Source organism: Capricornis sumatraensis, chromosome 2 (assembly GCF_032405125.1).
Source record: "Capricornis sumatraensis isolate serow.1 chromosome 2, serow.2, whole genome shotgun sequence".
NCBI lineage: Eukaryota > Metazoa > Chordata > Mammalia > Artiodactyla > Bovidae > Capricornis > Capricornis sumatraensis.
In genome coordinates this window covers 14,351,418-14,375,453 of record NC_091070.1, presented here as the reverse complement: position 1 = coordinate 14,375,453, position 24,036 = coordinate 14,351,418, and the positions used below count along the sequence as shown (strand labels likewise).

Below are 24,036 nucleotides of genomic sequence, written 5' to 3'. Positions count from 1 at the left end.
AGGATAGCACCTTCTCAACAAAGAAGTGTCTCCTTCCAAATGCCAACAGTATTTGCACTGAGAAACAATGATTTAGCCTTACAGAGCCTTCCTAGATCCAGGAGTATCTGGAAATTTCCAAGGGGGAGGGCAAGATATTTAGAAGGGAAGATTCAACAGGTCAAAGAACTCGCTAAAGGAAGTAGGAAATGCAGGTAAAGGTGCTATAGCAAGTGACCCCCAAACCCCTACTGATCCCCTGAGGAGCAAAAGATAAGATCCTAGGTTCTCCTCCTTCTTGAATACATGCAGACCTCCCTATAGACTTGCTTTTCCATGAAGAAGCAAGTTAAGGGGTTGATTGTAGGATGATATGGGAAAATCAAGGAATAAGGCTAATGCTTATTTTTTAAAAAAAAAGGCAGCCTTAGGGCCATTGTGAGTATGCTTGTGAGGAAGGACTGGAACATAGCACAGAGACTATTTTTAAAACTGCTCTGGGCACGAAGGAAAAAGTAAACAGAAGTCAGCCAGCTGTGACAGACTGGAAGGAGGAGAGAATGGGTATGTTTGGCAAAGTGCAATCACTCAGCTTGGTTCCAGACCAAGAAGAAATCTAAATATTCTACAGAGAAAAAAATATAAATATCCCTAACAGAGAAATAAAAAATAATCTCAGTTTACAAACGTGATCTGAAAAACACTGCCGCTACACACAGCAGCACAACACCCCTTTCCCTGCCCCCAAACCACCCCTGTCCCCAGCAGATCCTGGGGGGACAACATAGCCAGGTACAGATTAAAAAGAACAGAAGCCTTCCACTCAGGCATCACTGCTACCCCACCAGAATGTTCTCTGAGGGTCTGACTTCAGCCTGCATCACTCAACTTGGCTTGCAAAGCTGAAAAGGATTCTCTGCCTGCATTCTCAGAAACAGGAGGACGGGTACAAGGCAGGAAGTGATCGCCTGGTGATAGCTAGAAATTAGGTTGAACCAGGAAAGGAGACCGGAAATTATGTTCAAATTCAATGTACCTTCGAGCTCCTCGTCTTCTTCCTCGTCTTCGTCCTCATCCTCACTGGAATCACTGACTTGCACCGTTATGTCGGTGCTGGTTACCGGGGTCCAGTCAAAGTAAACTCCAAAGCCAATGTCATAGTCATCGGTCGCAAACTCCCAGCAGACACGCTTCCCCTCGGGATGGGTCGGCACCCGGATGGTCACCACCTCCCCCCGCTTCACCACCAGACGGCTGTTCTTCTCCTTGCCCAGCTTGCTCTTGAATTCCTTCATCTTGGCAAAGGTCCAGATGCACGGAGGAGCCATGAGAGGCGGGGAGACTGAAAGGACAGGCTGCTTACTACTGAGAAAGAAACCCCGAGGAAACTGCCACACCCGGCCTTTTGCTTAGGGCAGGTGGTCACACTCAAAGACGTTCTTCCTACTGGCTTCCTTGACTTCTGTTCACAGGGAAGGAGGGAGCATTGCCCTGAGGTGGGTCAGCTGCTCAGTTCAAGAAACAGGTCTCTTTTAAACTTTGTTATAAATAAATATATAAATATTTATCTATACACACACACCAGGATCGAGTACCAGACATATATATACTGAATAGAGTACCATATATATATATATATAAACTGAGTAGAGCCTACTCTATTCAGACACTGGTTGTTTTTCCTCTTTTTGTCATATGTAATCCGATGCTTTCTCCTTCCTTCCGTTCTTTCCTTCCATCTATCTGCCTGCCCTTCTTTAAGTACCTATAGGAACAAAACAAAAACACCTTCCACGGCCCCAAAGGTCTCACCTCTCCTGTGGTCCCCCAGCAGGTCTGCAGATTCCAAATCGGCTGACAGAATACCAACAGCTCCTGTGTGCTCAGACTGGATCATCACGATGTCCCCAGACCTCTGTGGGCCATGGTACCTGGCCATCTGCACAAGAGAGTTCTGGTCACAGGACATGTTCAAAGGCAGGTTCCTATTAGCCTCTTTCGAACTGAAGGCTGCAGGCCCTGCCTTATTATTATTACCTCCACTCTCCCGACTCACAAGTCTCCTGACCCCCGTTGGTCAACGATCCTTTTCTCTCCTCCAGCCACAGGTTGTAATAAACTCTACCCACTTTTATTTTCATGCCACCAACATGTTCCCTAGTTTAGAACTTCTTTCATGTTCTCTCCAGCTTTTTGCTACTTTCCCACTTCAGACTCTTCATAAAAACCTGGCCCACAAACATCCTCAAGGTTTGCTACTGACTTTCCTGTTCAGGGTGTTTCTTGGCCACGCCTGCACAGCCCCTCCCCAACGGCTCCTCTCAGGACAGCTCTTGCTTCTGGGCCTTCACTCAGCCGCACATCCTCCGGCTACAATTTCCATCCAGAGGTTCCTTCCAGATCGCAATCAGTCCACCAAAGTACTGCAGAGAGAGAACCCGGCTCCTACTCCAGCTACCTTTGTCCCCCTGTCTCTCGCCCGTGGCACACCTTGGATGTCACAGGCATCCCCTGTGTCCCCGACACAGGCTGCCTCATCCACCAACAATGTTCTATAAATAATCACAATCTCACCTTAGACCAGCCCCAGGATTTGCATTTGAACAGTATACCCACTGCCAGACATCTGACTTGCATAGAAGAGTGCAAATGTCAATCGATACTCACAGCCCTCACTGACCCACAGCAGGAGCCGGCGGCCTCTCCCTAGTGGGTTTCACTTCAAACCACTGAGATTAGCATTCCCCTATTTCACGCCATCGTGCCTTAATTTCCTGCTCCTCCAACCAGTTGGCAGGCAACTCAAGAAGAAATGCACACCTACTGCCCACACGGAAGAGCCCATCAGTGAGACAGCTCACATCAGAGACTCCAGCCAAGTGTCAGAATGATATTTGCAAGAAATGAATGAGTGAATGAATACATGGATGCTGTAATCCTCCCAGATTAGATTCTCATAATACCTGTTTCTAGAGAGTCCTTCAGCTCTTAGCACCACTATTAAATGAGTTAAACCAGACTTTGACTAACTTCCTTAAATGAGTCCTTCCTTTTCCAGAAGGTTAAACAAAGATTTAGCTTGCAACTTGTTAGCTGCATAGACTTAGTAAGTCAATATCAGCTCTTAACCACAGTTTCCTCATTTGTAAAACAGCAACATAATAGTGCCTATCTCATGGGGCTATTCTGAGGGATAAATGAAGTGTTGTTGGATAAAAATGCTTTGTAAACTATAAAGCATTATACAAATGTAATTATAATGCCTGGTATTGTCTTTACTGACACCAACACCATTTGTTATTCTATATATGTTAATATATATATATTATATATAATGTATTCTGTATATATGTATACATTATACATAATGTATATGTTAATAATGATACGAACAACTCTTCTCTCCAAGGCAGGAAGACCACTGCTATCAGTACCACTTCTATGGAATCTTTACCATCAATCCCAAGTAGATCTACCACAAGAAAGCTAAGACTAATATATAATCCAATGGTTAAGGGCTCCTCAGATAGAGAGGATTTTAGACAACAAGTGAACATTCATTATAACCCTTCATTTCTTGAACAGATGCTTACTGGGTGCTAGTACAGAGATAGACCTGGGGACCATACACATGATTGTTCCCCACATGACTAAACGTGAGATGACAGTGCTTTCTAATTCCAATTTATCCAAATGCGTCCAAGCTTGTACTTTTCAGAGAGAGAGAGAGTAAGAACGTGCTCCCGACCTTGCTGAGGATCTGGGTCTGGTCTGCAGAAAGCAATTCCTGTTCCACCGAGGCCTGGGCCTCCCCGGCACTGGCGGCCGTCTGCTTATCTTCTGTGGCATCCTCCGTCACTGGAGACACCATCTGTGACCTCCCAAAAGAAGACAGCATGTCAATTCATGGACTCTTTTTTTTTTTCAGCTGTGCTATGTGGCTTCCGGAATCTTAGTTCTCCGACCAGGGACTGAACCCAGGTCCTTGGCAGTGACAACATGGACGGAGACCTAACCACTGGACTGCCCAGGAATTCCCCTCAAGGACTCTTCTAAAAGGTACAGTAGTCCTGGAGAAACTCAGAAAGAAAGCAAACAAAAAAAGCCTTCAAAGGGCACCCCCAACCCCTGCCTTCCTCTGGCATTTAGGTCCACTGTCATTTCAGCTGACCAACGCCCTGGGCTGAAATGGCCCCACAGACAAGCAGTGATACCATGTGAGGACCCAGGACGGACAATGCCAGGTCCCAGGACCCGAGAACCATAGTAAATACACGGGTCAGTTGTCTAAGGTGGACCGCAGGTTTGGCTTTTATTCCTCACTCTGGGACCCATGCCGTTTGCTCCAAACAGAATTTCAACAAAAGAGGGGCTGGAATCCCAGTTCTGTTTCACATGGAAAGCTGCCCTTAGAAGTAAAGGGAGGAGGCCCCGCCTAAGCCTGAAACTGATCACAATGGAAAGGAAGTGCAGACTGATTAGCTAGGCAAGGTTCTCCCCTGCAATCCCAGGAGCAGTTCAGGGTTTCCATTCACGTCCTATCACTGACAGCGCACAGCAAGTTCACGGGTGATAAAAGCAAGGCAACCATTTTTTTTTCCTCTTTTAAAACAAACACTTCTTTCTTAAATTTGTCGTTGGTTGTGCTGGGTCTTTGCTGCTGCCCGGGCTTTTCTCTAGCTATTCTCTAGTTGTGATGCGTGGGCTCCTCACCACGGTGGCTTCTCTTGTCGTGGAGCACGGGCTCTGGATGCGCAAGGCCTTCAGTGGTGGCTGCTCGTGGGCTCAGCAGCTGGGGCCCCGGGCTTTAGAGCGTGAGCTCAGGAGCTGTGGCACAGGGCTCAGTTGCTCCAGGCACGTGGGATCTTCCCAGATCAGGTTCCGAGCCCCAGTCTCCTACATTGGCACTCAGATTCTTTACCACTGAGCCACCAGGGAAGCCCACTTTTTTCCCTTTTTAAAGCATATTAATCTACTCTTCCAATGACTTCAAATACAACTATTCTAATAGCTAATTTTAAAGAAGCAAGGGAATAACGTATTCTCTCTTCCATTTCTTCTGGCTTCAGAGAGAATAGAAAAGTGGAGTTAAATGCCAGGGCTGTAGTGCAATATCTTGAAAATTTGTTGCCATAAAAATGCGGGGTGGAGTCTTTAGAGAAGCAGTTATCAAAGTACAGTCTGGGGACCACTGGCACCCGTAAGACTCCTCTTTCAGGGCAGTGTGTGAAGTCAAACCCTTTTCATAATAATTCTAAAATACTGTTTGCCTTTTTTCATTATCATCTTGTTAAGCATTTTCCAGACACTATCCGACATATGATATCACAACAGAATGAACACAGGAGCAGATCTGAGAATCCAACTGTCTTTTGTTAATGCAGACATTAAAGAGATTTACAGCATCCCTCTTCTCACTAAACTATTCTTTGAAAATTAGTTGTTTTTCATTAAAGCCAAGTTATTAATATTAACATGTAATGAGCTCCTTATTGTTATTTTAAATGAATGAATAACTTTTTTTAATTTTGCAGTTTTAATTTCTAGTATGGTGAACATTGATAGATATAACTCACATAAATAAAAATTCTTTAAGGTCCTCAATAATCTCTAAGAGTGTAAAGTTTTGAGAGCTGCTGCTTTAGGGGATCGCCCATGTCCTCAGAAAGGCTGAGTGAATGACTGGGAACCAACACTGTAAACTGCACGGGGAAACAGAGGGTTTACTTTGGAGTTCATTAGTTTCTTTTCTTCTTTCTTTCTGAACATAAACAAGAAAAATCACTCCCAGTTTATAAATCAGCTCTTCTTCAGATAAAACAGAGCCATCGTTTAGAATATCTAAGTCACTCCAATTTACCTCAGAACAAACAAGAGGCAGTTACTATGAAGATCAGAGCTGCGGTCGATTATCCTGTGTAAAGTGTAAATTGGTCTAGGCTGTGAGTTTATTTTATTCTCTTAAACCCAGAAATCAGAGTCCAATTTGGTTTCCGGACATTACTTATTAACTGTCTCCTCTATTAGGAGGTGAGCTTGACGGCAGGGACTCTGCACGCACAGCGTCTACAGCCCAGCCTGTCCCGTGGAACCCCAAGGCCCTCTGCACTCTGACTTCATCTCCTAGAATGAGCTCTTGCCCTCCCCAGTCCACTCCAGTCACCACTGCCTCTTTCCTCTCAAGGCCGCAAACACCTCCCTCTCCCTCACCTAAGGGACTGGGGTGTGCTATGGCCTCCACCTGCCAATGCAGGAGACAGGCGTTCGCTCCCTGGGTCGGGAAGATCCCCCGGAGAAGGAAATGGCTAACCACTCCAGTATTCTTGCCTGGAGAATCCCATGGACAGAGGAGCCTGGCTGGCCACGGTCCACGGGGTTGCGAAAGGTCAGACGACTTAGCAACTAAACAAAAACAACAACACAGCCTCAGGTTGGAATCGTCCTCCCCCAGTTTCTCGGGGCTGGCTTCCTTCCTCCTTCCTTTCTGCTCATCCATCACTTTTGGGGACGCTTCCTCTTCCTGGCCCATCATTCCTTATACCCTTACCCTGCTTCATTTTTCTACACTGCACTTATGACTGCCTGACGTACTATGTATCAAATTTTTGTTGATTGCAAGACACACTTTTGTTTTCTGACTTTAATACAGCTGATATACAGGATGTCCTAAAAACTGCTGCTGTCTTAAAACTCTCTGGGGCCTGGAATGACACGGAATCCCTGCCGGGGCCAGGGAATTGCACCAACTGAGGCGACTTGAATTGAGTTGTGTCTAAGAGTTTTGTTTAGATCACATTGGCAGAATGAGTTCAGACAACAGACTTCTGGCTCATATTCTCAGGGGAGGTGTTTTTTACTCCCCTCGCTCAGCACCAAGGCAGAGACATTCAGGTTGCCCTCAGGTCCTTTTCTGTGTGGAACGATCTCTTGTTTCTCTTCTCACTGAAGGTGCAGGTTCTTGGGATCCCAGTGTCATGTGTGTGGGGGGTCTCTTATTACCCTGTCTTGGGCATTCTTTCCTTACTTGGTGGTATATAAAATAATAGTGCATCTTATAGTTGATGACAATTTAGAGTCTATGAAATACAACGTTTCCTTTTTTTCCATCTGCCTCCCCCACCAGAATATAAGCTGCATGAGACCAGGGACTTGGATTGCTGATTCATTTATAGTATCTTCAGTGCCAAGAACACTGCCAGGTAACAGCAGGCTCTCAACAAGTAATCTGTTGAATGATTACATGAGTGAGTTAACTTTTGTTTGGGAACAAAAGAGGACTATTCAGAACGTGAGAACACAACAGTTAATCTGACCATCAGCCTGAGCTTACTATGTATGGTCTCTAAAATGTAGTCTCTCCTCTGCCTTTGTGTATGTTACTTTGCACAAATATGCTTCTGCTTATTTAGAAAAATATTTTAAACAGGACAGGTAACAGCTACATAAATTTAATATTCACATTAGCATTTTATGGTCTAAAGAATTAGTGAAGGGTATTTGGGGAAAAATAAATTGCAAATCACTTGATGCTGATGTTAAACCATGTAAGGGAAAAACACTCACTGTAAGCCCTCTGGTTTATGCTAACCCAGAGCAGGGAGGCCATCCCAAAGGGAGAGAGACCCAGGTCAGCCAGCCTCACTAGAAAAGATAGAGCCATGCCATTTCCATTGCTAAAATATACAAAACACAAACACCAGGCTTCAGGCATCATACTCGCTGGATTTTTTTTCTTCACACATTAGATTTTAGAAAAAAAAAACTTGAACAATGTATCTCCCTTTTCCTAAGAATATTCTTCACTCAAAATATTCATTTACTCTTAAGAGGAAAAAGAAATCAGTTCTGTACCAAAAGCCATTCCCCAAGGATCCTACAAATCAACGTGCAGGACAAAGGTGGTAGCAGGCAAACGGAAGAACAGAGGACATTCTCCTCAGGGGATTTGCTGAGAACATGAACTCTCTCTTCCTCAGGTGGCTCAGTGGTAAAGAATCTGCCTGCAATGCTGGAGACCTGGGTTTAACCCCTGGGTTGGGGAGATCCCCTGGAGAAGGAAGGGCATGGCAACCCATTCCAGTATTCTTGCTTGGAGAACTCCATGGACAGAGGAGCCTAGAAGGCTACAGTCTATGGGGTCGCAAAGAGTCAGACACGACTAAGCAACGGACACTTTTTTCACTTCTTTTATAATCAGTGTTTTGAAGAGACTATGTCTTCCGAAAGGATCCTTATATGTAATAACCTAGTAGCTTTAACAGACAGAATGCCTGATGAACTATGGATGGAGGTTTGTGACATTGTACAGGAGATAGGAATCAAGACCATCCCCAAGAAAAAGAAATCCAAAAAAGCAAAATGGCTGTCTGAGGAGGCCTTACAAATAGCTGTAAAAAGAAGGGAAGTGAAAAGCAAAGGAGAAAAGGAAAGATATAAGCATCTGAATGCTGAGTTCCAAAGAATAGCAAGGAGAGATAAGAAAGCCTTCCTCAGTGATCAATGCAAAGAAATAGAGGAAAACAATAAAATGGGAAAGACTAGGGATCTCTTCAAGAAAATTAGAGATACCAAGGGAACATTTCATGCAAAGATGGTCTCAATAAAGGACAGAAATGCTATGGACCTAACAGAAGCAGAAGATATTAAGAACAGGTGGCAAGAATACACAGAAGAACTGTAGAAAAAAGATCTTCACAACCCAGATAATCATGACGGTGTGACCACTCACCTAGAGCCAGACATTCTGGAATGTGAAGTCAAGTGGGCCTTAGAAAGCATCACTACAAACAAAGCTAGTGGAGGTGATGGAATTCCAGTTGAGCTATTTCAAATCCTAAAAGATGATGCTGTGAAAGTGCTGCACTCAATATGCCAGCAAATTTGGAAAATTCAGCAGGGGCCACAGGGCTGGAAAAGGTCAGTTTTGATTCTAATCCCAAAGAAAGGCAATGCCAAAGAATGCTCAAACTACCACACAATTGCACTCATCTCACACGCTAGTAAAGTAATGCTCAAAATTCTCCAAGCCAGGCTTCAGCAGTACGTGAACCGTGAACTTCCTGATATTCAAGCTGGTTTTAGAAAAGGCAGAGGAACCAGAGATCAAATTGCCAACATCCGCTGGATCATGGAAAAAGCAAGAAAGTTCCAGAAAAACATCTATTTCTGCTTGATTGACCATGCCAAAGCCTTTGACTGTGTGGATCACAATAAACTGTGGAAAATTCTGAAAGAGATGGGGATACCAGACCACCTGACCTGCCTCTTGAGAAACCTGTATGCAGGTCAGGAAGCAACAGTCAGTACTGGACATGGAACAACAGACTGGTTCCAAATAGGAAAAGGAGTACATCAAGGCTGTATATTGTCACCCTGCTTATTTCACTTCTATGCAGAGTACATCATGAGAAATGCTGGACTGGAGGAAGCACAGGCTGGAATCAAGATTGCTGGGAGAAATATCAATAACCTCAGATATGCAGATGATACCACCCTTATGGCAGAAAGTGAAGAGGAACTAAAAAGTCTCTTGATGAAAGTGAAAGAGGAGAGTGAAAAAGTTGACTTAAAGCTCAACATTCAGAAAACAAAGATCATGGCCTCCGGTCCCATCACTTCATGGCAAATGGATGGGGAAACAGTGGCTGAGTTTATTTTTCTGGCCTCCAAAATCACTGCAGATGGTAACTGCAACCATGAACTTTAAAGACGCTTACTCCTTGGAAGGAAAGTTATGACCAACCTAGACAGCATATTAAAAAGCAGAGACATTACTTTGTCAACAAAGGTCCATCTAGTCAAGGCTATGGTTTTTCTAGTGGTCATGTATGGATGTGAGAGTTGGACTATAAAGAAAACTGAGCACTGAAGAATTGATGCTTTTGAACTGTGGTGTTGGAGAAGACTCTTGACAGTCCCTTGGACTGTAAGGAGATCCAACCAATCCATCCTAAAGGAGATCAGTCCTGGGTGTTCATTGGTAGGACTAATGTTGAAGCTGAAACTCCAATCCTTTGGCCACCTGATGCAAAGAGCTGACTCATTTGAAAAGACCCTGATGCTGGGAAAGATTGAGGGCAGGAGGAGAAGGGGACAACAGAGGATGAGATGGTTGGATGGCATCACCAACTCAATGGACATGGGTTTGGGTGGACTCCGGGAGTTGGTGATGGACAGGGAGGACTGGCATGCTGCGGTTCATGGGGTTGCAAAGAGTAGGACACGACTGAGCGACTGAACTGAACTGAGTAGCTCTAAGCATAGAACTCAGAACCCTTCTATTGCTATTTACGAGAATAAGCTTTAGAGCAAACAAAACTAAAGCTGTGTGAACTTGGGAAAATTACTACATTCACTGTTTCATTTTCCTCATCTTAAAAAAAATATTTCATTAGGTTTCTTACAAGGATTAAATTAGATAACATATTTAAACACCTAGTTCAGTACTGAGCAAACAAATATTTGATAAAAAGTAAGATTTTATTCAGGGCTTCCCTGGTGGCTCAGAAGGTAAAGAATCCACCTGCAATGCAGGAGCCCTGAGTTCAATCCCTGGGTCAGGAAGATGCCCTGGAGAAGAAAATGGCAGCCCACTCCAGTATTCTTGCCTGGAGAATTCCACAGACAGAAGAGCCTGGCGGGCTACAGTCCATGCGATTGCAAAGAGTTGGATACGACTGAGCGACTAACACACAAGATTTTATCATCATTATTACAGAGAGACATTCAAAAAAAGTGACTATTATATTATTATCACCAACTCTATTATAATTACAGTAATCATTATTATCGTCCATGTCTGAATTCTGGAGGAAAAAGTTTTATTTCACATACAAAGGCAGGAAGAAAGAATTTCTACTTAAGACATAATATTTTAAAAATATCATGGGGGGCTTCCCTGGTGGTCCAGTGGTTAAGATTCCACACATCTACTACAGGGGACTAAGGTTCAATCCCTGGTCGAGGAACTAAGATCCTGCGTGCCATGTGGTGTGGCCAAGAAAAAAAAACCCTGACGTTCCCCCACCCCAAGCCGTTAACTTTGGGTGGGGCATGGAGACCACAGATTCTATTGGCCAGTACTATCCCATGAGCTGATCAGCCGGACTATAATACCCACTAGCACAGCACAGTTTTTCATTAATCATTCCAATAATGTTGTGAGGTTTCCACTTATTTCAGGACTCAGTACTACTATTCCCTTTCTGCTATATACTCTGATACCAGTAAAGGCAGATGAATGAGATGGGTGGAGTAGGAAATTAAGAATGACAATCTGAAGATCATCACCATGATTTAATCTGAAAATTACACCATGAAAATCTGCCTCCAATGCTGTACTTCTGCGTGTGTGTGAATTTTATGGGTAAAAACCAAACATACATTCTCTTGAAAGTCTAAATCTATTTCTAAATGTTTTAACGTTTGAACCTGGTCTTCAAGAGGAGATAAATGAAGATACTACACTATTTGTTAGTTTTATTCTCTGAGAGTAAAAGAAAATCTTATAGCCTGAGATAGACCTGACCTTGCCCCTAAACACACTTTGTTGTTGCTCAGTCGCTCAGGCGTGTCTGACTCTTTGCAGGCCTATGGACTGCAGCCCGCCAGGCTCCTCTGTCCATGGGATTCTTCTGGCAAGCACACTGGATTGGGTTGCCAGTTCCTCCTCCAGGGGATCTTCCCGAGCCAGGGATCAAACCAGTACCTCCTGCAAGTCTCCTGCACTGCAGACGGATTCCTTACGGCTGAGCCACTGAGGAAGCCCTAACATGCTTAAGGATTGACTGACTAACGAACAAACATTCCATGCTCTTTACTTCAACTTGTCTTCCCCCTTGAAGTCGCCATTTACTTTTTTCATCAGTTACAACCTCAGAAGATAAAACCCCAAGAAGCAAAATATCCAAAGTAGTTGCGGTCCCTACCTGTAGGATGAGGAATGGGGCTCTGGATCAGAGGCAGAAGCTGCTAGAGAGGTGGGCTTGGTGTTTTCTAGATCTTCATCCTCTGGAAAATCAGGGGAAGAAAAATTCAATACTTGAGAGGGAACACAATCAAAATTATCTTGTATCTTTAAAAAAAAAAAAACCTGGCAGTTTCATCTAACTTGCTCTTTCTAAAAATAGTCTAGGCACAAACTTTATACTCTGGGAGGCCCAGTACATAAATTACTCAAGTCTTCATATCTAAGAATTCTCAAGACCGTTATAACCCACTCATTATAAAAAAAAAAAGTCATTTCCCAAAACAAGTCCCCACAAAATTAATCCTAATTCAAGGATCACATTTCACAGACACCAAATGGTTAAATTAGGTAGAACATAAAGGACAGAATGGAATGTAGAATTAAATGAACTGGAATTCAGTGCCAAAGCAAAGAGTGCCATCTCTACATTCGACCAGCTCACATCGCTGTATTCAGGATAAGGTAAAGGATTTTTGTCATTTCATTCATGTACTCAATCACCAATGACTTACTGAGTAACTGCTGGGCATCCTCAACGAAAAATAGGTGAAATGTGCCATGAAGACGAGGTTCACAACAAGCCTACGGTAGATGCTACCATCGCCACTTTGCAAGCAAGCAAAGGAAAGCACAGAGAGCGGATGCAAGCCCAGGCGATTAACTGCAAACATTAGGCGCTACCAAGCTTTACAGTGTGTACATTTAGCCTTTCTGTGAGCACTCAGAAAAGCGTTTGCTTCAGTGTGTTTAGATAACCCCTGGTGACCCTCCTCTAGTAAAGACAGCAAGAAACTGAAGCCCAAAGTTCACTTCTCAATATAAAATACAATTCACTGACGTAAACTTCAAACACTGAAAATTTCAGAGTTTGGTAGCAATATAAGAGTATAAATGACAAGCAAATATTTGTGATTCAACTTTTGCCTTCTTTTTTGTCAATTCATAAGTGGAAAGACCTTAGAGCTTTTGCGACCAAATTTCCTGTGAGATAATAGAAAATACATACATATATTAGTTTCTGCCCCTAGTTCCTGGCACAGAACTAAAACCTTTCAATTCCCTAAGTGGTTAGAGCGCTAGGAGTTACCTTTTGTTCTAATATTTGGTCTCTGACTTTGGTTCCTGACACGGAGTTCCTTAATTTTGTGGAGTTTCCTGGGTGATAAGGGTCTCCTGTTCTAATGAGGTGACTCTTGGGTGGGGGCTGGAGGCCAGAAAGACCAAGCCATGGTTAGAAACTTGGGATTTTCAGCGCCACCATCCACTCTCCTGAGAGAGGAGAGGGACCGGAGATGGAGTCAGTGATGGATCCCACTTACATTATGAAGCCCCCATTAAAATCCCAAAAGTACTGGCTTTGGAGAGCTGACAGTTCAGTGAACATGTCTCCATACCAGAAGGGTGACCCACCCCAGCTTCACAGGGACAGAAGCTCCTCTGTTTGGGACCCTCCCAGACCTCGCCCTCTGTATCTGACTGTTCATCTGTAACCTTTACCATATCTTTTAATAAACTGGTAGACCTAAGTGTTTCTTTGAGTTCTCTGACTTGTTCTAGCAAATAATCAAATCCAAGGGGGAGGGGGTCGTGGGAACCTCTAGTCTGTAATCACCTCTGATGGAAGTTGTGGGTAACCTGGGGACCTACTACTGCTGTTTGGCATTTGAAGCGGGGTGGGAGCAGTCCCAGTCCCGTAGGACTGAGCTCTCAGCCACTGGGGTCTGACACTATCTCCAGGTAGAGAGTGTTTAACATTGAGTTCAACTGTAGGACACCCACGTGGTGTTGCAGGATTGCTCAGCGCTCGGGGAAGTACTCCATACATCTAGGATCAGAAGTGTTGGGAGCGTGGGAGCGAGATAGAGGAAAGGAGAAACACGGGAAGAGGACTGAGGTTTTCTCACACCTCTCTACATAGGAACTGGGTCTAAGACAAAATCCCCAGGGTCCCCAGTCTGTTCCTCATGGTCCAGCAGTCTGTGAAGAGGCCCTTTTCACCAAGAGATAATGAGACTAGAAAGCTCTTTCCTACGTTGACCTAAGTAAAATTTGCTTCCTAATAAATTCTGCTCTTCGATCGCTACTCCCCACAATATCCTTTCAAATATTTACAGGCTGCTATCACATTTCCTGCAAGTTCCTTCCCAGGCCAACCACCTCTAGTTCTATCTTCCCTCAGACAACCTCTGATGGTGCCGGCCTGGTTTTGTTGTTCCTCTTTGTTCCGCTGCAAGTAAAGAGCTAAAATGGACAACTTTTTCATATGTGTTCTAAACCATGCGGAGTACACTGACAAAATCATCTCTTAATAAGGACACGGTATTTCTTGATGTAATATATTAACTGGGCTCTAGATTTTTTTTTTTAACTGCAAACTTATCCCATTGGCCTAAATAAATCAATCGAGATCTCCAAGAGCTTATAAAAATAAACTTACTCCAAGCTTAGCTTCTACTAGGCTCTATTTTTGAAACACATTTTTGGAAAAATTTTAACTTAAATGCAGAACTTTAAGTATCCATATTATCTATTTTAAACTAGGTTGTCGAAGGGCTTCCCTGGTAGCTCAGCTGGTAAAGAATCTGCCTGCAATGCAGAAGAACCCAGTTTAATTCCTGGGTTGGGAAGATCCCCAGGAGAAGGGATAGGCTACTTACTCCAGCAGTCTTGCCTGGAGAATTCCATGGACAGAGTAGCTTGGCGGGCTACAGTCCATGGGGTCACAAAGACTCGGACACGACTGAGCAACTGAACACAGCACAGGTTGTTGAAATGACACAAACACGTGCTTTGCTCATTGTATAACGAGCTAAATACAGGTAAGAAAACATTTTGCAGTTACCCTTCCAGACTTTAATACATAAATAATCCATTATTCAGTGTAGAAAAATCAGGAAACACAGAAAACAAAACAAAAAAAACAACCAAACACAATCCCACTAGACAAAAATAACCATTGTTAACCTTTTGGTGCATGTCCTTTCAGAAATACACACAAATATATATGTGCACGTATATATAGACAGATCAATATATACATGTACAAATCTATATATTTATATATTCCCCCTCTATCCACAGCCATCACCTTTGTGTGGGGCATGGAGACCATAGGTTCTAATAGACAATTTTGTACCATGAGTTGATCTGTTGGACTGTAGTACCTACTAGCTCAGGTATTAAAACAGCTTTTCAGTAACCCATTGTTTCCTAGCTTCTTATTCTAGGGTTCAGTACAAATAAAAATGTATATATAATATTTATATGTGTATATATTATATATTTATATACATATTATGTTTATATACTTATATTTCTGAAATGACATGTACCTAGTATTAGTGAACATTATTTATGAAAATTTTTCAGTGTCAATAAAATTGGACTAAAGAAATTTTTTTTTGTTGGTCACACTGTGGGATCTTAGTTTCCCGCTCAGAGATTGAACCCTCTGCACTTGGCAGTGAAAGCATGGACTCCTAATCACTGGACCCCCTGGGAATTCCTGGGGCTGAAAAAATTTTCAGTAGAGTTCAGATCAGTCGCTCAGTCCTCCTTGTGACCCCATGAACTGCAGCACACCAGGCCTCCCTGTCCATCACCAACTCCCGGAGTTCACTCAGACTCACGTCCATCGAGTCAGTGATGCTATCCAGCCATCTCATCCTCTGTCGTCCCCTTCTCCTCCTGCCCCCAATCCCTCCCAGCATCAGAGTCTTTTCCAATAAGTCAACTCTTCGTATGAGGTGGCCAAAGTACTAGAGCTTCAGCTTTAGCATCATTCCTTCCAAAGAACACCCAGGACTGATCTCCTTTAGAACGGACTGGTTGGATCTCCTTGCAGTTCAAGGGACTCTCAAGAGTCTTTCAACACCACAGTTCAAAAGCATCAATTCTTCAGTGCTCAGCTTTCTTCACAGTCCAACTCTCACATCCATACATGACTACTGAAAAAACCATAGCCTTGACTAGACAGACCTTTGTTGGCAAAGTAATGTGTCTGCTTTTGAATATGCTATCTAGGTTGGTCATAACCCTCCTTCCGAGGAGTAAGCATCTTTTAATTTCATGGCTGCAGTCACCATCTGCAGTGATTTTGGAGCCCAAAAAAATAAAGTCTGACACTGTTTCCACTGTTTCCCCATCTATTTCCCATGAAGTGATGGGACCAGATCCCATGATCTTCGTTTTCTCAATGTTGAGCTTTAAGCCAACTTTTTCATTCTCCTCTTTCACTTTCATCAAGAGGCTCTTTAGCTCCTCTTCACTTTCTGCCATAAGGGTGATGTTATCTGCATATCTGAGGTTATTGATATTTCTCCCGGCAATCTTGATTCCAGCCTGTGCTTCTTCCAGTCCAGCGTTTCTCATGATGTACTCTGCATAGAAGTGAAATAAGCAGGGTGACAATATACAGCCTTGATGTACTCCTTTTCCTATTTGGAACCAGTCTGTTGTTCCATGTCCAGTTCTAACTGTTGCTTCCTGACCTGCATACAGGTTTCTCAAGAGGCAGGTCAAGTGATGTGGTATTCCCATCTCTTTCAGAATTTTCCACAGTTTATTGTGATCCACACAGTCAAAGGCTTTGGCATGGTCAATCAAGCAGAAATAGATGTTTTTCTGGAACTTTCTTGCTTTTTCCATGATCCAGTGGATGTTGGCAATTTGATCTCTGGTTCCTCTGCCTTTTCTAAAACCGGCTTGAACATCTGGAAGTTCACAGTTCACGTATTGCTGAAGCCTGGCTTGGAGAATTTTGAGCATTACTTTACTAGCGTGTGAGATGAGTGCAATTGTGCGGTAATTTGAGCATTCTTTGGCATTGCCTTTCTTTGGGATTGGAATGAAAACTGACCTTTTCCAGTCCTGTGGCCACTGCTGAGTTTTCCAAATTTGCTGGCATATTGAGTACAGCACTTTCACAGCATCATCTTTCAGGATTTGAAACAGCTCAACTGGAATTCCATCACCTCCACTAGCTTTGTTTGTAGTGATGCTTTCTAAGGCCCACTTGACTTCACATTCCAGGATGTCTGGCTCTAGGTGAGTGATCACACCGTCATGATTATCTGGGTCGTGAAGATCTTTTTTGTACAGTTCTTCTGTGTATTCTTGCCACCTGTTCTTAATATCTTCTGCTTCTGTTAGGTCCATATTGCATATTATCCCATATGGTGTACCATAATTTCTTTAACCAATCCCCAAGCTTCTACTATTAGAGCTAGAGATTGTTTCAACTCCTTCACTGTTATATAGAGAATGATGTTATATTAGAGAGGTTTACAACTCTTTCTTAAGAACTTTCTCCAGGGCTTCCACAGTGGCTCAGTCATAAAGAATCCACCTGCCAATGCACGAGACGTAGGTTCTATCCCTGGTCCGGGCAGATCCCACATGCCACAGAGCAACTAAGCCCAGGAGCCGCAACTACTCAGCCCATGTACCCCAAGTACTGAAGCCCACATGCCTAGAGCCCATGCTTGGCAACAAGAAAAGCCACTGCAATGAGAAGCCTGAGCCACAACTCTCTAGATGTGCTTACCACACAACTAGTGTCCCTGGTAGTATGTCTAGTGGTGGGGTGTCTCTAGCAGTCCCTGTTTACTGCAATTAGAGAAAATCTATACAGCAACAAAGACCCAGCACAGCCAAAAACAAATATATAACTTTTAAAAAATTACTTAAAAAAGAACTTCCCCTGTCCACAGCTTTGAAGGGGCAGTCCTGTGACCAAGGAACATAATGCTCGCCATTGTTTTGGGGTGAACATTTGCCCCAAAGAGTCCAGTTCTCATCCCCAAAATCTGGGGTTGATACCAGAGACCAAAACAGACCCACTGGGTCTGTGTGAAGAGCTTCAGTTGGGTAAGGGACTAAGCCTACCTTTTGAGAGAAGCCTTCACAGGCCATATGAAAGCAGATGGCTAAGCAGACAACGGTCAGAGACAGAACATGATGCATTTGAGCAATGCATCAAGCAAAAGAAGAAACAAGGGACTGCGGCGTCCAGGCAGCTGGTGTCAGCTGAACTTGGATCAGGGACAACCAAACGAAGGCGCACCTTGGCCTCCTCCAAGCCCAAAGCTGGGAGCTGAATTGTCTTTTTATTATTTATGAGATCTCTATACAAAGTTTTATCACTCATATGTGTTATAAACACATGCTTCTGCTCTGTGATTTACCTTTTTACTCTTTTAATGCTGTCCTTTGATGAACCAAAGTTCTTAATTCAACATGTATCGCTCTTTTCCTTTATTAGTGTTTGTCCTATTTAAGGTATCTTTCCCTACACTGAGATCAAGAAAATATTCTCCTAGACTATCTTCTAGGAGTTTACTGTGGTTCTTTTCACATTTTGATCTACAATTCAACTGGAACCAATTTTTTTGTGTTTATGGTGTATGAGATCAGGATGAAGTTTCTTTTTTTCCTTTCCTTTCTTTTCTCTTCAGTACAGTCATTCAGTCATGTCCGACTCTTTGCGACCCCATGAACTGCAGCACGCCAGGCCTCCCTGTCCATCACCAACTCCCAGGCTTCACTCAGACTCACGTCCATTGAGTAGGTGATGTTGTCCAACCATCTCATCCTCTGTCGTCCCCTTCTCCTCCTGCCCCCAATCCCTCCCAGCATTTCACCAGCAACACTTATCATTCCTTCTCCATTACTCCACAGTACAATCTTTGTTGCAAATCAAAGATTTTGTTTCCAGGCTTTTATTCTATTTCTAGGGCCTAGTGGGCTGTTCTATAAAAGCCTTAATCCATTTATGTTTTCTTCTGCCAGAGCCACGTGGCATGTGGGATCTTAGTTCCCTGACCAGGAATCCAACCTGTGCCCCCTGCAGTGGATGCATGGAGTCTTAACCACTTGACCACAAGGGAGGTCCCAATAAAATTTTTTAAAAGTCTTGATACATGATGGAACAAACCTTACCATCTGTTGTTCTTTACTCAAGTGTCTTGGCAATTTTATGGCCTTTCATTTCTATATATATATTTTAGAACCAGCTTGTCAAATTCCACCCTAAAAGCCCACCAGAACCCTGCTAGGATTTTTATTGGGATTGCATTTTATCTATAAATCAAGTTGGGGAGAATTGACATCTTCACAATATGGAGTCCTCCAAACTGAGAATATGATACATTCTTCCGTTAACTTAGATATTCTTTAATTTCTCTCAATAATAATATAATCTTCTGCATAAAGTTTTTACATATATTTTGTGAGGTTTACTCCTAGGTATTTGAACTTTCTTTATGCCAAATTATATATACATATATATGTATTTTTAACTTCTTTGCTAGTATACATGAATGCAATGGAATTTTGCATATTGGCCTGTACTCAACAATCTGGACAAACTTATTAATTAGATAAATTATCTATAGACTCTTTTGGACTTTCTGTGTACACAGTCATCATCTGCAAACCACAGGTTCAATAGGCTTCCTTTAAAATCCTCATATGTTCTCTTTTTCTTGCCTGACTGTTCTAGCTAGAATATTCAGTAAAATGATGAAAACCAAGTGGTGAGAGTGGGCAACCAACTGAACTGAAAAAGGAAAACTTTCAAATTTCCCCATTAAGTTTGATGCTGCTTGTGGGGTTTTTGTAGATACGCTTTATCCAATTAAGAAAGTTTCCTTTTAATCCTAAATTTCCTAAGAGTTTTGAATCATAAGTAGAGGCTGAATTTTACCACTTTTTTTTTCTGCTGCTATTAAACTGGCAATTTTAATCCTCTACTGTATAAAAATGGTGATTATACACTCACTTTTTAAAAAAATGTTAAAACAACTTTGCATTTCTGTAAAACCCCACCTTGGTCATACATAAGGCTGGATCAGTCTGCTAATCATTTGCTAACGACTTTTTCCATCTATGTTAATGAGGGACATTAAACTGCAATTTCCTTTTCATCTGGAACCATTTTGATTTTGCCTAAAGAATATAGTTACCTGTAGGTAATAAACTCTGCTTTTAATTGCCTGAAAATATCTTTATTTCACCTTCATTCTTGAAGACTATTTTCACTAAGAAAAATTCTCTCTTGGTAGTTATTTTCTTTCAGTCTTCTAAAGATAATCTAGCTTTCACTGCTCTGTGCATAAATCAGATGTCAGCCTAATTACTATTCCTTTGAAGGGAAACTGTAATTTTTTTCTGGCTACTTGTAATATTTTGTCTTTGCTTTGGTTTTGTAGCAGTTTTAATTTAATGTGTACCTATTGTCACTCACATACCCCTGCTTGGGGTATACAAGGCTTTATGAATCTGTAGATTCCATTAGTTTTGGAAAATTCACAGCCATTATCTCATCAAACATTTCTCTGTCCATTCTTGACCTCCTAACCTTCTAGGACTCTGACTGTATGAATGTTAGACTTTTTACCACATCCTCTATGCCTCCTACAATCTTCCCTGAATTTTCCACTATTGTATTTTACATATTTTCTTCTGACCTTTCTTCCAGTCCACTATTCTCTCTTCAGGTGTAATAACTTATTCTTAAACCTATCAACAGAGTTTTTCATTTTCATCTGTATTTTTCAGTTACAGAATTGCTAATTGGTTCTATTTTTATAAATTTCCATTTTCTGCCAAATTTCTCAAGCTTCTCTTTTATCTCTTTGGACACAGTAAATACAATTTTTAATTGAAGTATAGTTGAATAGTATATTCACTATACTATAGTATGATGGTATAGTTGAATTATGTTGAATTACAATATAATTATTTTAAAGTCTATATCTGATAACTCTAAAATCTGATGTTCCTGTGGATCCAGTTTTATTCATTGTTTGATTTTTGTTCAGATTGGGTCTTTTCATGCATCTGATCATTTCTGATACATGCCAGAAACTGTCTCACAAAACTGTTTGTCAAAATAAATTGAAGACTACAGTGACCCTTCAGAAAAGATTTGGCTTTGCTTTTTCCGTAAAGAGGGGGCATTAACACCCTGGGGTAATCTTAACCCAATTTCATGAACTCAGATGTTTCTGAAGCTGAGCTGTAGTCTCTGCAATGGTCTGCTTGCTTCTAACTTACCCTTACTTCTAGAACATAGCCTTTCAAGGTTCTAGCCCAGAGAAATGGGGGTTCACCAGAGTTCCCCCTACTTGATTAATCCCTGTTGCTTTAATTCAGAGACATAGTTTCACAGTCTTGCCATTCAGTCTGTCCACTTAAGAGTCCAGCATATCCTCTCAGAGGAGAGAAGAACCCCAAATTGGACTCTGATCCTCGGTCCCCTCTCTCTCTGCCCTCACATGGATCACAGTCTAATAATCATTCATTACCTGAATAATGAATCTCCAGGATCTTTAAGCAGATATTTATATTTCGACAATTATTTCCTAATTGTCTCCAGTGGGAGAACTAACCCCAATTATCTAGTATGCCATTACTCAAAACAGAAACCTGCATTGCCTCGCCCCTTTTCAGTTTGAAGATACCTTAGTGAATAAAATGGAAACAAAATAGAAACTTTAAAAGTCTGCCTTCCGTCTGTCACTGGAAAACAGTATAAGCCTCTAAGTAGTGAGTCATAATGAATACTTCGATAACATTGAATTTTAAGACAGAAATGAAAATTAGCACAAAAATAAGGCTTCCCTGGTGGCTGAGATGGTAAAGAATCTGCCTGCAATGCGGGAGTCCTGGGTTTGAGCCCTGGTTTGGAAAGATCCCCTAGAGGAGGGCTTGACAACCCACTCCAGTATTCTTGCCTGGAGAATCCCATGGACAGAGGAGCCTGGCAGGGTACAGTCCATGGGGTCGCAAAAGAGCCAGACATGACTGAGCGACTAAGCACAGCACAGCACAACAAAGGAAGACAGAAGTGGATGTAAAGAGTAACAAAATAAGCTAACATGGGGAACATAGCAAATATTTTATAATAGCTATAAATGAGTATAACATTTAAAAATTATGAGTCATTATATTGTATACATGTAATCTGTGTATTATACATCAACTATACTTCAATTAAAAAAAGAATTACATGAAAATAATCCCTAAGCAGATTTGCAAACTGTATTTCATAGAAATTTCATCTGAGAGAAAAAAGTCCAGAGGTCAGTTCCTGATGAGCAAAAAGAGATATGAAGAATGGCTGTAACTTACAAAATAAACACAGTGAAGAATCTTATAACATGCTTGTGTATACTTTTTCTGAATACGTAATATATGCACATTATTCAAAATTCAAAAACCATACAGGTATACAGTGAAAACTTCCTCCATTCTCAGTCCCTACCTCCAATGTTATCAGGTTTTGTGTAGTCTTTCAGAGACATTCTACATTAAAAGTGTCTGTATAAAAAGAATATATATATACATTTTTTCATACAAATAATGGACATACTAGACATCCTAACACATTCTTTGTTTTCTCCACTTATATCTCAGAGACCTTTCCATAACTATTTATAACAAACTTCCTCATTCCTTTCCACAGCTGGTTAATACTTCATTGGCAGTGTATTCCATAATTCATTTAACCAGTTCCCTATTGATGGACATTTACGTTTTTTCCAATCTTTCACCATTACAAGCATTGCTATAATAAACTTGTATTTGTTTTAATTAAACAGGTGTGTGATCTATAGGATAAACTCCTGGGAAAAATGGGGCAATAAGGACATATATTGTCATTCTGAGAGATACTGACAAATTGCCCTTCATGGCACCTGTACCAATTTCCACCCCCTTCGGCAATGCATGCAAGTGTTTGTTTCTGCACACCCCTATCACCAGTGAGATATCAAACTACCCAACACAGTTACGATTTCCACTTTCCTCACAATGAGTTAGGCTGAGCATCTTTCATATGTGAAAAGCCACTTCCCATAGCATCTGAACGACTATGTATGCGGGGGAAAACAGTGAAAAGAGATATTGCTTTTGATTTTTAAGGTTAAAGATATTCACTAAATTATATAAGAACTGCTGTGAAAATAACTTGTAATTGGATTTAAAGAGGCAGGAAGGAAGAAAAGAAGAAATATATGTTTATTTCCAGAAGTTTAAAGTGTTGAAGGTGCAGTCCTGTTTTTATAAAGAGAAAGAAAACAATTACAAACACAGCTTTTTAGGTTTCCTAAATTTAGTTAGTAAAGTTAAGAACACTATAAAGAAGAAAAAGCCAATTTCTCTATAATACAGCTTTTACTATGTCAGCCAAATGTAGACCAATTCTACAAGTATTCCTACAAGAGAACAGAGAAACCAGGACAAGTGTTGCAAATTTAGATGGTACTTAGGACAATGTTTTTTATTTTACTGGTATTTATTTTCATATGTCTTAAGAAAACTGATGCATCAAACTAGTAATATCATGAATATTATTTAGAATGAAACAATATTTTAAATGTCAATTTAAAGAAAAAACAATAACCATTAGAATGTATTCTCTAACATGGCAAAAATTCTGACTGTGGTACCTGAAAGGCTAAAGTCTTGGAAACAACGAACAGAAAGAGGAAATGGGAAACTCAAGAGTAACAATTTTGAAGACTCAATGCGTTCATTGCCTGAGGACCAGGTTCAATCCCTGGTCAGAGAACTAAGATCCCACAAGCTATGTGGCTCAGCGAAAAACAATTTTTAAAAAGAATAACTCAATTTTTGGGGACTTTCCTGGCAGTCCAATAGTTAAGTCTCCAAGCTTCCACTGCAGGGGACGCAGGTTCAATCCCTGGTTGGGGAACTAAGATCCTGCATGCTGCACGGTGAGACCAAAAAACTAAGAAAAAGAAAGAGAGAGAATAACTCAATTTTGAATTGATGGCCTTTATAGCAAAAGTGAGAAGGAAAAAAGAAATTTTCTTAAAATAATTTATTTTATATCTGACCATTTAAAAAACATGTTTTCTTTCTATGTTACCAGAATAAGGTTTTAGACATTCTGGTCATGCTCCAGATTTAAATGTAGTGTTGAAATGCATTGTGTACTTTGTACTCTCTACAAAGAGAAACAAAACGCTGGCTTTTTATTTGAATATCAAGTCAGGGTTCTTCAAAACAGGTCTCACAGGACTTTCACTAAACAGGCGGCAAAGAGATAATTAGCCTAGCCT

General features: G+C 41.6%; 1 protein-coding gene across 2 annotated transcripts in view; it reads right to left on the bottom strand.

Annotated features, from left to right (window-relative positions):
* The window catches only part of TMED8 (transmembrane p24 trafficking protein family member 8), a 28,757-nt gene that overhangs the window by 426 nt on the left and 4,295 nt on the right, over positions 1-24,036 (bottom strand). The window contains exons 2-5 of one of the 2 annotated variants that reach the window (XM_068966583.1): positions 11,907-11,988; positions 3,728-3,857; positions 1,792-1,933; positions 1,016-1,321 (exon numbers count right to left, since the gene is read on the bottom strand). In XM_068966583.1, coding sequence (XP_068822684.1) covers positions 1,016-1,321; positions 1,792-1,933; positions 3,728-3,857; positions 11,907-11,988 — 660 coding nt within the window. The remainder of the gene's footprint in view (positions 1-1,015; positions 1,322-1,791; positions 1,934-3,727; positions 3,858-11,906; positions 11,989-24,036) is intronic. The other variant, XM_068966582.1, reaches the window with a different exon arrangement.